The 14,985-nt window shown below is 47.0% G+C and overlaps 1 protein-coding gene across 1 annotated transcript in view; it reads right to left on the minus strand.

The window, feature by feature from the left end:
• Positions 1-8,176, minus strand: part of depdc4 (DEP domain containing 4) — a 28,161-nt gene extending 19,985 nt beyond the window's left edge. The window contains exon 1 of the mRNA XM_033037946.1: positions 8,072-8,176. Coding sequence (XP_032893837.1) covers positions 8,072-8,135 — 64 coding nt within the window. The 5' untranslated portion in view covers positions 8,136-8,176. The remainder of the gene's footprint in view (positions 1-8,071) is intronic.
• Between the last annotated feature and the right edge of the window lie 6,809 nt (positions 8,177-14,985).

A 14,985-nucleotide genomic window follows, 5' to 3' on the forward strand; every position in this document is an offset into this window, starting at 1 on the left:
CTAGCCACCCCCGCTGGGCTCACGCCAACCCCTCTGGGCTCACGGCACCCCTGCTGGGCCCACGTGCCCAACATGACCCCCCAACTTCTATACTCAATACTCTGACTGATGAGGGCCAAAGTGCCAAAATACGTTTTGACCACCTGATATACCTGCGACACGACCTTCAAGGAACCATGCAACCATCAACCATTCCTCTGCCCACCTGGCATTGATCCAGATCCTGCTGCAATCTTTCACAACTATATTCACTATCTGCAAAACCACTCACTTCTGTATCATCAGCAAACTTGCTAATCTTGCCGTGTTCTGTGACGTTTCACAGAGTGCTGGAGTAACTCAGCGGGTCAGGCTGAGTATAGAAGTTGGGAGGTCATGTTGCAGTTGCATAAGAAGTTGGTGAGGCCGCATTCAGAGCATTGTATTCAGTTCTGGGCACCATGTTATAGGAAAGGTGTAATCAAACTGGAAAGGGTACAGTGAAGATTTATGAGGATGTTGCCTGGACTAGAGGGCCAGAGCTATAGGGAGAGGTTGAGTAGGCTGGGACTCTATTTCATGGAGCACAGGAGGATGAGGGATGAGGTGTATAAAATCATGATTTGAATAGATATGGTTGAGCCTTTTGCCCAGAGTAAGTGAATCGAGGAGCAGAGGACATAAGTTTAAGGTGAAGGGCAAAAGATTTAATAGGGATCTGTGGGGTATGTTTTTCACACAAAGGGTGGTAGGTGTATGGAACAAGCTGCCAGAGGAGGTAGTTGAGGCAGGGACTATTACAACATTTAAGAAACAGTTAGACAGGTACATGGATAGGACAGGTTCGGAGCTATATGGATCAAACGTGGGCAGGTGGGACTAGTGCAGATGGGACATGCTGGGCCGAAGGGCCTGTTTCCACACTGTATCACTCTATGACTATCTTTCCCTCTCAAACCCATTCTCCTGCCTTCTCCCCAATCTATGACTAAAAAGTGAAGAAGAAAAATGCATGTAGATAAGTAGAGCAGATTTGTCATGCCACCTCCCTTTTTGAAAAGCTTCGTACGGGCCTGGCACGTGTTGGTTTACACCGAAGATAGACACAAAGTGCTGGAGTAACTGAGCGGGTCAGGTACTTTTTGTGTCAGGACCCGTTCTTCAGACTGAAAAGATGTATCACAGCATGGTTTGGGAACAGCTCCATCCAAGCTCTCAAGAAATTGCAGAGAGTTGCAAACATAGCTCAGTCCATAACGCAAACCAACCTCCCTTCTATTGACTCCATCTACATTATGCTGCCTCAGCAAGGCCACCAGCATAATCAACGATGAGTCTCAAGCCGGCCATTCCCACTTTTCCACTCTCCCATCACGCAAGTGGTACAGAGGATTGAAAACGCATTCCTCCAGATTCAGGGACACTTTCTTCCCAACTGTTATCAGACAACTGAACTGTCCTCTCAACAACTAGCGAATGGTCATGACCTCCAATCAACCTCATTGGAGACCCTCACACTATTTTTAATAGGGCTTTACCTTACAATAAATGTTATTCACTTTATCTGTACACTGACGGCTTGACTGTAATCAGCAGTCTTTTCGCTGACTGGATAGCAAGCAACAAAAAAAAATGTCACTGTACCTTGGTACGCGTGACAATAATAATAAACTAAACTAAGTGCGGGTAAGGCAGGTAACAGTTTGAGCAAGAAACATATATTATGGTTGAAATTCACCGGGGAACCTGGGCTGGTTCAGGAGAACTTTCTTCACAGGAACTGGCAATAGAAGGTGGAAGGAGAGCGGGGTTAGAAGAGAGTCCGTCAACGAAAATGGGAGTGTGATTGCATTTCACTGAGTTAAAAGGGAAAGTACAAAGCAGTCAACTATGAAGGGAAAAGTTTTAGAGCTTGTGCAACTTGGAGAGAAGCAGTACCCATTTAAAAATAAGTCCATGCAGGGAGGGTTAAGCAGCAACAGTAGTTTAAATTGCTGTGCCAAGTTTAGGATATTGGACCAAGCTGTTCTGTTGAAACAAAAGAGTACTTTTGGGAATGTCAGGAGAGTATATTTGCCAAGATTCAATCTGCTTGAAACACTACACCATGAAAAAAATTGCCGAGTTTCCAAGAAAAATCAAGTTTCCTGAAGCACAAGAATTAAGTAAACCCAGTCCATTAATTTAAGCATTTCTTGGTACTGCAATTTATTTTTTCTAATTACATTGTCAGACTCAAAATAACAGTGGTTGACTATTCAGGGCAGAGATGAGAAGAATCATCTTCACACAAAATGTAATGAGAGTGGAATTCATTACAGAGAAGACTGCAGAAGGTCAGCGATTGAATATGTTCAAGACTTAGATTGATAGACGTTTATATAATGAGAATCAAGGGCTAGTGAATTAAGTAGTTCTATAAAAAAGATTGATACAAACATATTGAATTGTGAAATAGGCAGGAAAGGTTCCTGTTTCTAATTCTTATGTTCTTACTGCCAGGAGTTAGATGGAAGAAATCCCTGTGCAAAGAGAATTACATGGCTGACAGATGTACGAAGCTCTGTTTAATAGTGGTGCAGCTGGTAAAGCTGCTGTCTCACAGCACCAGAGACCCAAGTTAAATCCTGACCTCGGGTGCTGTCCGTGTGGAGGTTACATATTCTCGTTGTGACCGTGCAGGTTCCTCCCGGACATGTGGATTTGTAGGTTAATTGGCTTCTGTAAATTGGCCCTAGAGTGAAGGGAGTGGATGAGAAAGTTGGATAACATACAACTAGTATGAACAGATGATTGATGGTCAACGTGGACTCAAGTTCAAGTTCAAGTGAGTTTATTGTCATGTGTCCCTGTATAGGACAATGAAATTCTTGCTTTGCTTAAGCACACAGAAAATAGTAGGCATTTACTACAAAACAGATGGGCCAGTGGGCCAAAGGTCCTGTTTCCATGCTATATCTTGAAACAAAAGCAAACCCTTCAGCTCCTATTTTAACTGCCTAAGACTAGCTCAGATCAGCAATGGCTCAATGTTGGGAGATCCTCACATTATTTTCAAATCCATCACCACAATATTATTCCCTCTCTGTAAAGACCTTCATCCTTACAAATTTACAAAATTCTTAAGGGGTTGGACAGGCTAGATGCAGGAAGACTGTTCCCGATGTTGGGGAAGTCCAGAACAAGGGGTCACAGTTTAAGGATAAGGGGGAAATCTTTTAGGACTGAGATGAGGAAAACATTTTTCACACAGAGAGTGGTGAATCTCTGGAATTCCCTGCCACAGAAGGTAGTTGAGGCCAGTTCATTGGCTATATTTAAGAGGGAGTTAGATGTGGCCCTCGTGGATAAAGGGATCAGGGGGTATGGAGAGAAGGCAGGTACAGGATACTGAGTTGGATGATCAGCCATGATCATATTGAATGGCGGTGCAGGCTCGAAGGGCCGAATGGCCTACTCCTGCACCTATTTTCTATGTTTCTTACAAACATCCTAATTGCATCCTCGTGATAATCCTTGATTTTAAATCATGCGCACCACAAATATTAGATAAAGGAAAGTTTGTTTTCAGAACAGGTCACTGGATTTGGAAGAATATCAGATACATGTTTTTGTGATGTCGCAATGCCAAATGCTCGCAGATGTCCAATCGGAATGGATCCATTTACATGTACGGCTTCCGACTGCATTTCTTCCTTTGATTCCCTGCAACTCCGAAACCAGACGCAGAATCGCCGACATCTTTTCCATTTCGGTAGAGATTTCACTTTTCTTTCTAAGTATCCGCTCCTCATTACATTTCGTCGTGTTTAAGTACACGTTTTAAATCAAATTCTCCCCCCCCCCCCCCCAATATTTCAAAAATAAACTGGTTTCGCACCCATAGAAGCAGCACCAGCCCCAGCCCCTGGTGAACGTTCCATCGTGTGATGTCACAATGCCTGATGTTCACAGATGTCCAATCGGAATGGATTCATTTACATATGCCTTTGCAGGAGCCCCAGCCCCTGGTGAACGTTCCATCGTGTGATGTCACAATGCCCAATGCTCAAATACATTGTTGCCATAGAGGGAGTACAGAGAAGGTTCACCAGACTGATTCCTGGAATGTCAGGATTTACATATGAAGAAAGACTGGATAGACTCGCCTTGTACTCGCTAGATTTTAGAAGATTGAGGGGGTATCTTATAGAAACGTATAACATTCTTAAGGGGTTGGACAGGCTAGATGCAGGAAGATTGTTCCGGATGTTGGGGAAGACCAGAACAAGGGGTCACACTTTAAGGATAAGGGGGAAATCCTTTAGGACAGAGATGAGAAAAACATTTTTCACACAGAGAGTGGTGAATCTCTGGAATTCTTTGCCACAGAAGGTAGTTGAGGTCAGTTCATTGGCTATATTTAAGAGGGAGTTAGTTGTGGCCCTTGTGTATGGAGAGAAGGCAGGTACAGGATACTGAGTTGGATGATCAGCCATGATCATATTGAATGGTGGTGCAGGCTAGAAGGGCCGAATGGCCTACTCCTGCACTTAATTTCTATGTTTCTATGTTTCCCTCTCCTCACCCCTCTCCCTCTCCCACCCATCACTCTCTCCCCCACCCCCCTTCCCTCTCTACCCCACCCCCTTCCCTCTCTCCCCCCGCCCCCTTCCCCTACCCCTCTGTCCCTCTTCCACCAGTCCCTCTACCCCTCCCTCCCCACTCTTCCACTTCTCTCCCCTTACCCCTCTCTCTTCACCTCCCTGTCCCACCCCTTTCCCCTACCCCTCTGTCCCTCTTCCACCACTCGCCCGTCCCTCTTCCACCACTCCCCCTACCCCTCCCTCTCCCACTTCTCTTCCCTTACCCCACCCCTCTCCCTCCCTCACCCCCCCTCCCTTCCCCTCTCTCCCCCACCCCTTCCCCTACCCCTCTGTCCCTCTTCCACCACTCCCCCTGTCCCTCTTCCACCACTCCTGCTACCCCTCTCCCCCTCCCTGCCTCCCTCCCTCCCCTCTCTTCCACTTCTCTCCCCCCCCCCCCCCCCCCCCCTCCAATTCCACTCTCCCCCTCCCTCCACACTCTTCCCCCTCTCCCTCCTCATTCCCTTACCGTGCACGGTCTCTGTCTTTAAGAAGGAACTACAGATGCTGGAAAATCGAAGGTAGACATAAAAAAAAGCTGGATAAACTCAGCGGGAGCGGCAGCATCTATGGAGCGAATTGAATAGTCAACGTTTTTGGCCGAAACCCGGAAGAAGGGTTTCGGCCAAAAACGTTGCCCTTTTCCTTCGGTCCATAGATGCTGCTGCACCCGCTGAGTTTATCCAGCTTTTTTGTTGTTGTACCAGCCTCTCGCTCTCTCTCTGCCCTTTTCTCTTCTCTCGACTCATGCACGCCCGCTCCAACCGCTCCCCCCCCCCCTTCACCTCTCTCTCCCATCCTCTTCTCCCCCCCCCCCCCTCCCCCTCTCCCTCTCCACCCTCCTCCTCCCCTTCCTGACAAAATATTTTTTGTGGGGGCGGGTCCTCAGTGTGTGTGACTGTTTGTGGAGGCGGCCACGCGCTCTCCATTCAAGAAGACGCTCATCTGTTTGTGGAGGCGCGTGCTTAGTATGTGACCAAAGATCTTATAGCGGAGCTCTCCGCTACAAAATCTTTGTGTGTGACGACACACGCTCCCCCCCCCCCCCCCCCTTTGGTGCAGGAGGCGAGCGCAGCATCTGAACGCTCAGCGAATATTCGAATTCTTCACTAACCGTCATTCTGACTTTGCTTGTGAAGTGAAAAGTCCTGAATTGCATTTGTCTGATGCAGGAAGATTGTTCCCGATGTTGGAGAAGTCCAGGACAAGCGGGTCACAGTTTAAGGATAAAGGGGAAATCCTTTAGTACTGAGATGAGGAAAACATTTTTCACACAGATAGTGGTGAGTCTCTGGAACTCTCTGCCACAGAAGGTAGTTGAGGTCAGTTCATTGGCTATATTTAAGAGGGAGTTAGATGTGGCCCTTGTGGCTAAAGGGATCAGGGGGTATGGAGAGAAGGCAGGTACAGGATACTGAGTTGGATGATCAGCCATGATCATATTGAATGGTGGTGCAGGCTCGAAGGGCCGAATGGCCTACTCCTGCACTTAATTTCCATGCTTCTGTTTCCCTCTCCTCACCCCTCTCCCTCTCCCACCCATCCCTCTCTCCCCCACCCCCCTTCCCTCTCTACCACCACCCCCTTACCCCTACCCCTCTGTCCCTCTTTCACCACTCCCCCTACCCCTCCCTCCCCACTCTTCCACTTCTATCCCCTTACCCGACGCCTCTCCCTCCCCCACCCCTCTCTCTTCCGCTCCCTTCCCCTCTCTCCCCCACCCCTTCCCCTCTGTCCCTCTTCCAACCACTCCCCCGTCCCTCTTCTACCACTCCCGCTACCCCCTACCCCTCCCTCCTCCCCACTCTTCCACTTCTCTCCCACTCTCTCCTCCCCCTCTCCTCACCCCTCTCCCTCCCACCCCCCTTCCCTCTCTACCCCACCCCCTTCCCTCTCTCCCCCCACCCCCTTCCCCCTATCCCTCTGTCCCTCTTCCATCACTCCCGCTACCCCTCTCCCGATGCTCCCGATGTTGGGGAAGTCCAGGACAAGGGGTCACAGCTTAAGGATAAGGGGGAAATCCTTTAAAACCGAGATGAGAAGAACTTTTTTCACACAGAGAGTGGTGAATCTCTGGAACTCCCTGCCACAGAGGGTAGTCGAGGCCAGTTCATTGGATATATTTAAGAGGGAGTTAGATGTGGCCCTTGTGGCTAAGGGGATCAGAGGGTATGGAGAGAAGGCAGGTACGGGATACTGAGTTGGATGATCAGCCATGATCATATTGAATGGCGGTGCAGGCTCGAAGGGCCGAATGGCCTACTCCTGCACCTAATTTCTATGTTTCTATGTTTCTCCTCCTCCCTCCCCACTCATCCACTTCTCTCCCCCTTCCCCTCCACTCTCCCTCCCCACTCTCCCCCCACCCCTCTCCCCCCACCCCTCTCTCCATCCCTCCCTCCCCATCCCCCCTCCCCCACATCTCTCTCCCCATCTCTCACCCCCTACCCTGCTCTCCTTTCCCTCCCAAATCTATCCCGTTTCCTCCTCCTCCTCTCCCCTCCCTCCCCTCTTCTGACCCCCCCCCCCCCCCAAACCCCGTTGGGGAAACAGACCCAACGGGTCTGCACTTGGTCTAGTTATTCTTAAAATTCAATCCGTAAGTTAAAAAAATAAAGCTCCAAGAAATAATGGACTCTTCCAAGGTATGCAAGAGGAAATAGTGAATGCTCTTAAATCGCCTGGTGTAGAAAATTCTATTAGAGAATGGTGAAAAACAGCACATGCATCTTTCACAAGACCGTTTTCTGAAACTGGAGTGAAGAATAGTAAACCCAGTAATTCAACACGATTCCAATCCTAGGGCAGTTAACCAGACCACTCCTCTATTTCTCACCTGCCACCTTAGATGAGAAATGTGGCAGGAGCGATTTGAATGGGAATGCTCAGCTGTTAAACATATGGAATTTAAAAGCACATCAAAGCAACGCCCAAAATGGTCAAAATGTTGGCACAAGAAATTGTAGATGCTGGTTTACACAAAAAGACACAAAGTGCTGGAGTAACTCAGCGGGTCAGGCAGCATCTCTAAAATCAAATCAGGACCCTTCAAACTGAAGAGCACAAACTTCTTGCAGAGGGGGATGAATTTCTGGAATTCTCCAAGTCTATATCATCCCATCCTACCCCTCCCCTCACACATCCATCCCCCACCGCCCCTCTCTTCCCATTCTCCTCCGACTCCTGTACACATCCACCCCTTCTCACTCCCCTGTCCCTCACGAAACGCACTCTCAACTCTCTCCCTCACACTCCCTTCACCTGACACTACCCCCCCTAAGCCACCCTCTAACCTTACACTCATCTCCCTCACCCTTATTCCCCTCACCAGGCCCTCTCCCCTCCTGCTCACCCCATCCTTCACCGTCAGCATCCTAACCTCATCTTGACTCACTCCACACCCTTCCCTCCACCCTCTCACTCATATCTATATCCTCCCTCTCTTCCCAGGTGTCGGCCGCCGGTACCTCTCAGTCTCAAGGACCTGCCGCTATCCAACCGCCGGAAGCGCGGAGTCAAATTCACCGCCATCGCCGCCTCCCGCCCTACGTCATCAGACCACGCCTCCCACCCTACGTCATCAGACCACGCCTCCCACCCAACGTCATCAGACCACGCCCCCACCCCGTAAATCACCAGGCTACGCCTCCCGCTCTACGTCATCAGACTCCACCTCGTCCGCGTCACCAAGTCCCGCCCAGGTTTGAGTGACAGCCTGTCTTGGGCGACAAGCTGTTCTTCACAAGGTACACAAAAAAGCTGGAGAAACTCAGCGGGTGCAGCAGCATCTATGGAGCGAAGGAAATAGGCAACGTTTCGGGTCGAAACCCTTCTTCACAAGACTGCCCTTGAACCAAAGATCTTATAGCGGATCTTTGCCTTGAACTACATTGTGCAAGAAGAGTCAAGAGGCAAGAGTGTTTTATTGTCATATGTCCCAGATAGAACAATGAAATCCTTACTTGCTGCAGCACAACAGAATATGTAAACATAGTACACTGTAAACAATATGATAAACGAGAGAGAATTCAGTGTGTATACATACACATACTCACAAGTACGCACACACATATATATATATACACACACATACTCAAAAAACAAACAATAGTAGTGCAATAATAATAATACTAATAATAATAATAATAATCTATAGTAGTTCAGAGCTTATTTGAGTGTTTAATAGCCTGATGACTGTAGGGAAGAAGCTGTTCCTGAACCTGGACGTTACAGTTTTCAGGCTCCTGTACCTGAAGGAACGAACTGCAGATGCTGGTTTAAACCAAAGATAGACACAAAAAGCTGGAGTAACTCAGCGAGAAAGGCAGCATCTCTGGAGAGAAGGAATGGGTGACGTTTTGGGTCTCGACCCAAAACGTCACCCATTCCTTCTCTCCAGAGATGCTATTTGAACTAGATTAGATGCATTTTCTCCAATACAACTTTGACTCTAATTCAGAAATATTTAATGGCTGCAAACTGCTTTGGAAAAAAGGGAGTTGTGAAGTGTTGAATGAATACTGTGTTTTACAATGGCCGCTCCTCTATTTCTCGCATTTTGGTATTCACTCAACACAGTCACTCCTCAATTCTCAGCCATGCCTTTCATTTCTAATTTCCACCTCACTACAGCTTCTTTAAAATGCTCCTTTAAACTTGGACTAAGTTTCAATGTTTCAATAGATCTTTATTGTCGCATGTACAGAAATACAGTGAAATTATTTATTTTGCGTACAGTTCAGTAAAGTATTACTATACGTGCACACAATCATAGATTAAGTACAAAGTGTATTGAAATGGTCCTCCGAGCATATGCAAGAGACGCCAGGTTTTGGCGCCATTTTTAAAGTCCAAGCTGCAGCTGGCCATAAAGGCCCGTTGTCCTGGTGGTGTTGCAGGGTTGGCCTGGCCAAGTGAAGGTGTAGTCGTCCTCCACTGCTGCTCCACTGCTCCGTGCCACTGAGGGCCACGTCCAGACTGCGCGCTTGGTCTCTTGGAGCGATGCCCGATCCAGGCAAGCCCGATGCTGCTACAGGGCCTCCACCCGTCACCTCGATCCATATCATCCAGTGAACCATCGTCCCTCTCCTTGCCCAGCCACCATGCTGCCATTGTGCCCCAGGGGCGTTTCACACAGCCACCTTGTGGGTCACGAAAGGTAAGAGCTTGGTTCCTCTTGCCGGCCCTTTGTACTTTGCCTCCACCTTTGCCTTGACTCTCTGGTTCTCCAGTCCTCGGGGACAAGCACGGTCTGGGCTTGGCGGATTCCTTCTCAATGACGGACTTCTTTTGGTCTCAGCTCAAAATCAGTTTGTGGTGACTGACACAGGGCATGCAACTATCTTAAGGGTGCTCCGTAAATGCTTTTGTAAGATTATACCCATTATTACACTCTTCAAAATATGCATCCCAATTTGAGGCAAAGACCTTCGACTTTCAAAACTGCTGAAGCTTTAAAAGTGCAATTCCAGGTGAGTTACAATGGAAAATCACCAATCTGTTTCTCACCGCATGATGGATGCAAAGGGTTTGGAGAGGTTGCAGAAGAGGTTCCCCAGGGTGTTACTTGGATAAGAGGGTATTAGCTACGAGGAGTGGTTGGAAAACCTGGATTGTTTTCCCTGGAGCGTCAGAGGGTGAGAGGAGACCTGATATTCCTCAGAAGTTTCCTGACCTGCTGAGCATTTCCAGAATTCTCTGCTTTTATTCAACTAAAGGTTAAACGGAATTCTTTCCAGTTCTTCCAGAGATTTAACATTTTCTCAAAGGAGAATGCAACGAATGTTTGAATTAATTGAATCCAAATTTAATGAATTATTGAAATAAATATACAGAAGGATTAACATAAGAACTGGCTGCTTGTTAGTAAACAATGACAACCTTCCATTCAATAGCGAATAGACATTAATTCAAAATAAATTAAATGGCTAATTTAACCTTCATGGCTTTTGGGAATTGGGAATGACCTGGATAAGCTGAGGCTTTTTACCTTGGAGAGATGGAGGCTGAGGGGTGACCTTATAGAGGTATGTAAAATCATGAGGGTCATGGAGAAGATGAATGGTCAGTCTTTTTCCCAGGGTATGGGGATGCAAAAACCAGAGGGCACAGACTTACGATAAGAGTGGGAAAGATTTAAAAGGCATCTGAGGGGGTAACCTTTTTTGAAGGAGGTGCCAGAGGAACTAATTGAGGCAGGTACTATAACAATATGTAAAAGGCATTTGGATGGATAAGAAATGTTGCTCAAGTAGGCAACTTGGTCACAGGGGCAAGTTGGTCCGAAGGTTCTGTTTGCATGTTATTTAACTCGACAACTATGAAATAGAGGGAAGGTTGCTGAATTTATTTCAGGTGGTAAATTTCAAGATACAAAGGCGGCAAGGGGTGTGAAAGAAAAGGAGATTATGACATTGAGGTAGATGTTCACCATCATTGCTTCGAATAGCAGAGGCACAGATATTAGGGTGGCATAGTGGCGCAGCATTAGAGTGGCTGCCTTACAGCATCAGAGACCTGAGGTAGACACAAAATGCTGGAGTACCTCAGCGGGCCAGGCAGCATCTCTGGAGAGAAGGAATGGGTGACGTTTTGGGTCGAGACCCTTCTTCAGACTGATGTCAGGGGAGTGGGCGGGAGAGATAGAATGTAGTCGGTGACTGTAAGACTGGTGGGGGAACTGGGAAAGGGGAGGGGATGGAGAGAGAGGGAAAGCAAGGGCTATTTGAAGTTAGAGAAGTCAATGTTCATACCGTTGGGGTGTAAGCTACCCAAGCGAAATATGAGGTGCTATTCCTCCCAATCTGTGCTGGGCCTCACTCTGACAATAGAGGAGGCCCCAGACAGAAAGGTCAGATTGGGAATGGGAGGGGAAGTTAAAGTGCTGAGCAACTGGGAGATCAGGTTGGTTAAGGCGGACTGAGCGGAGGTGTTCAGCGAAACAATCGCTGAACCTGCGTTTGGTCTCACTGATATACATGAGTTGACACCTGGAACAGCGGATACAGTAGATGATGTGGAGGAGGTGCAAGTGAACCTCTGCCTCACCTGAAAAGACTGTCGGTGTCCTTGGATGGAGTGGAGGGGGGAGGTAAAGGGACAGGTGTTGCATCTCCTGCGCTCCCAGGGGAAAGGACTAGTTGACCAGGGAGTTGCGGAGGGAACGGTTTCTGCTGAAAGCAGAAAGGGGTGGGGATGGGAAGATGTGGCTGGTTGTGGGATCCCGTTGGAGGTGGTGAAAATGTCGGAGGATTATATGCTGTATGCGAAGGCTGATGTGGTGGAAGGTGAAGGGGGACTCTGTCCTTGTTACAAATGGGGGGAGGGGGAGCAAGAGCGGAGCTGCGGGATATCGAGGAGACCCTAGTGAGAGCCTCATCCATAATGTCCCTGTTCCCTAAAGAATGCGGAAATCTCTGATGTCTATCCTGACTTTGGCTGCTGTCTCTATGGAGTTTTCACGTTATTCCTGTGACCGCGTGGGTTTCCTCCAACATCCCTCCAATACTTTGTGTCCTTTTCATAAGTTCATAAGTTATAGGATCAGGATTAGGCCATTTGGCCCATCAAGTCTACTTCACAATTCAATCGTGGCTCATCTATCTTTCCCTTTCAACCCCATTTTCCTGCCTTCTCCCCATAACACCTGGCACCCTGACTAAGCAAGAATCAGTCAATCTCCACCTTAAAATTATCGATTGACGGGCTTCACAGCCTTCTGTGGCAATGAATTCCACAGATTCACCACTCTTTTGGGTATGAACATTGAATTCTCCAATTTTAGGGAACTTACCAAACGCCCCACCCCCCTTTTTTCTCCGCTCTATCCCCTTTGTCCCACTCTGATGCACCCATTTATACCCCCCCTCCTCATCCCCACCATCCACCGACATTACTTCATCAGGCTTCATAATTCACAACCCTTCAATCCTTATCTCATATCTTATATCTGGTCATCTCTGGCTTCTGACCAGACATTCTGCCTATCAACCCCACCATCCCCACACCCGTATCCATCTATCACTCACCAGGCTTTGTCTTGCCCCCAACTCTCTTCCAGCTTTCTCCACACCCACTCTAGCACAATTAGTGTGAAGAAGGGTCCGAACTCAAAACATCCAGAAATGCTCCCTGACCCGTTGAGTTATTCCAGTTTGTAGTAAGGAACTGCAGATGCTGGTTTAAACACAAAAAGATAGACACAAAAAGCTTTGTTAAACTGAAGAAGGATCTTCGACCCGAAACATTGCACATTCCTTCTCACCGTCCAGTACTTTGTGCCTATTTTTGTAAACCGGCATCATTGTTCCTTGTTTCTAATTGTTCACTTTGCCTATTTAAGTGTCTGTCTAAATACCTCCTCAAATAAAAGGGATTGTATCTGAAACCTTTTTATCTCTTTACCTCTTTCCTGATTTTTCTACCCTCTTCTTAAGAACAAGCAGTGTAAGTGCATGGGGAGATGTCTTGTCAAAGAAGGCGTAGGGTATGCTTGCCTTCATCGGTCGAGGCATCGATTATAAGACTCAGGAAGTCATATTGCAGCTTTATAAAACTTTGGTTAGGCTGCATTTGGAATATTGTGTGCAGTTATAGTCGTTCTGGATGTGGAGGAGTTGGATAGGGTGCAGATGAGGTTTACCAGGGTGCTACCAAGATTACAAGATATTATCTACAGGGAGAGGTTGAGCGTACCTATCAATTGCCAGCAAAGCAAGAAGTGCTGGAGGAACTCAGTGGGTTAGACAGCATCTGTGGAGTGAAATGGACCGATGATGTGTCAGGTCCTGATTCTCTTTCCCGCCCATAAACACCATCTGCTCATTCCCTCCACAGATGTCAATAGTCAATAGTGGTTTTATTGTCACATATGTTCATTGTTATCACAGTGAAATTATTTTTCTTACAAACAGTCCAGTAGAGTATCACCATTCCCTCGATCCCCGATTAGCAAATGTACGGGACCAATCTACTGAGTCGCATGAAGGAGGTGCCATGTTCAAAGTTATAGTTCTTATGACCCAGGCCTGTACAAGGCAAGACCCACAGGTCAGGACCAGAAATGCCGTCTGTCCATTTCTCTCCACAGATGCTGCCTGGCCCGCTGAGTTCCTCCAGCACTTTGTGTTTTGCTGGAAACATATCGCCTCTCTTTCATTGTCTTTGGGTCTAAGTCTGGAAACTGCCTCCCCGCCTGCACTGTGGGAGCACCTTCACCAGAAGGATTGCAGCAGGTTAAGAATGTGGCTCACCACACCTTCCGTAGGGGGATTACAGATGGCAATAAACAGTGGCCTTGCCTATGACGGCCCCAGTCTATAAATGAATAAAACATTTATTTATGAACACCAGTAAAGGCATAAACCTCAGAAAACGTCCTCTTACACAAACGAGGAATCTTCTTAGTTTTAATGCTAACCATTCTGAAGTAATTCTCAATTCTTTATGGCTAATTACTTTAAGCTTTTAACTTTTGGCATTTAGCTTCAAAGATATTTATGTGCTAATTATCTGGAATCTTACATGGTTTTTAACCTTTTTATTTGATCACAATTTCACAGCAATTACTGCTGAGGGTCAACCCAGCGTGTATGGAACTAAGTTCTCTTTCAGGGATTTTTCACAGCAGTTTCAAGGCAATTTCACCAAGAATTTCAAAGGCGCTGTTGAAATAATTTAAACCAAGGACATATGTTTCCTTGAGAGAAACCCAATGATAAGCCCCAGTGTAATGCAAATAAAACAGACTATCTGGCCACATTGGGTATCTCGAGGAGAGCTTCTTCCTCAGTTTGAAGTCTGAAGAAGAGCTCCAACCCAAAATGTGACCTATTCTTTTTCTCCAGAGATGCTCAGACCCAGAGTTACTCCAGCATTGTGTTCCTATCTTCAATGTGAGCCAGCAGTGCCTTCCTACACATTCTTCCTCTGTTCCATTGATTGATTGAAAGCCGCAGCATGGAAACAAGTCCAGTCACAGGGAAAACATGAGGAATAATTAAATAATATTTTTCTCCCGGTCACGCCTCCAACATAATTTCCCCTGCAGTTGAAAAAGTTAATTAACAGCCAAATTAGTTATAATATAATGCTTAAAGAAAGTTTTCAACCTACTCAATCATCGATGGCTTATTGAAAGATACAGCATGGAAACAGCCCACCGAGTCCACGACGACCATCGATCATCCATTCACACTAGTTCTACATTATCCCACTTTCTCATCCACTCCCTATACACTGGGGGCAATTTATGGCAGCCAATTAACATAAACCCCCACGTGCTTGGGATGTGGGAGGAAACTGGAAGAAATCAAAGTGAGTTTTAGAATTTTGTATTTCAGGGACTAAGATCTATTGAACCTGTGTATCGATGCTGAGATGC

The sequence above is a fragment of the Amblyraja radiata genome, chromosome 19 (assembly GCF_010909765.2).
Source record: "Amblyraja radiata isolate CabotCenter1 chromosome 19, sAmbRad1.1.pri, whole genome shotgun sequence".
Lineage (NCBI taxonomy): Eukaryota > Metazoa > Chordata > Chondrichthyes > Rajiformes > Rajidae > Amblyraja > Amblyraja radiata.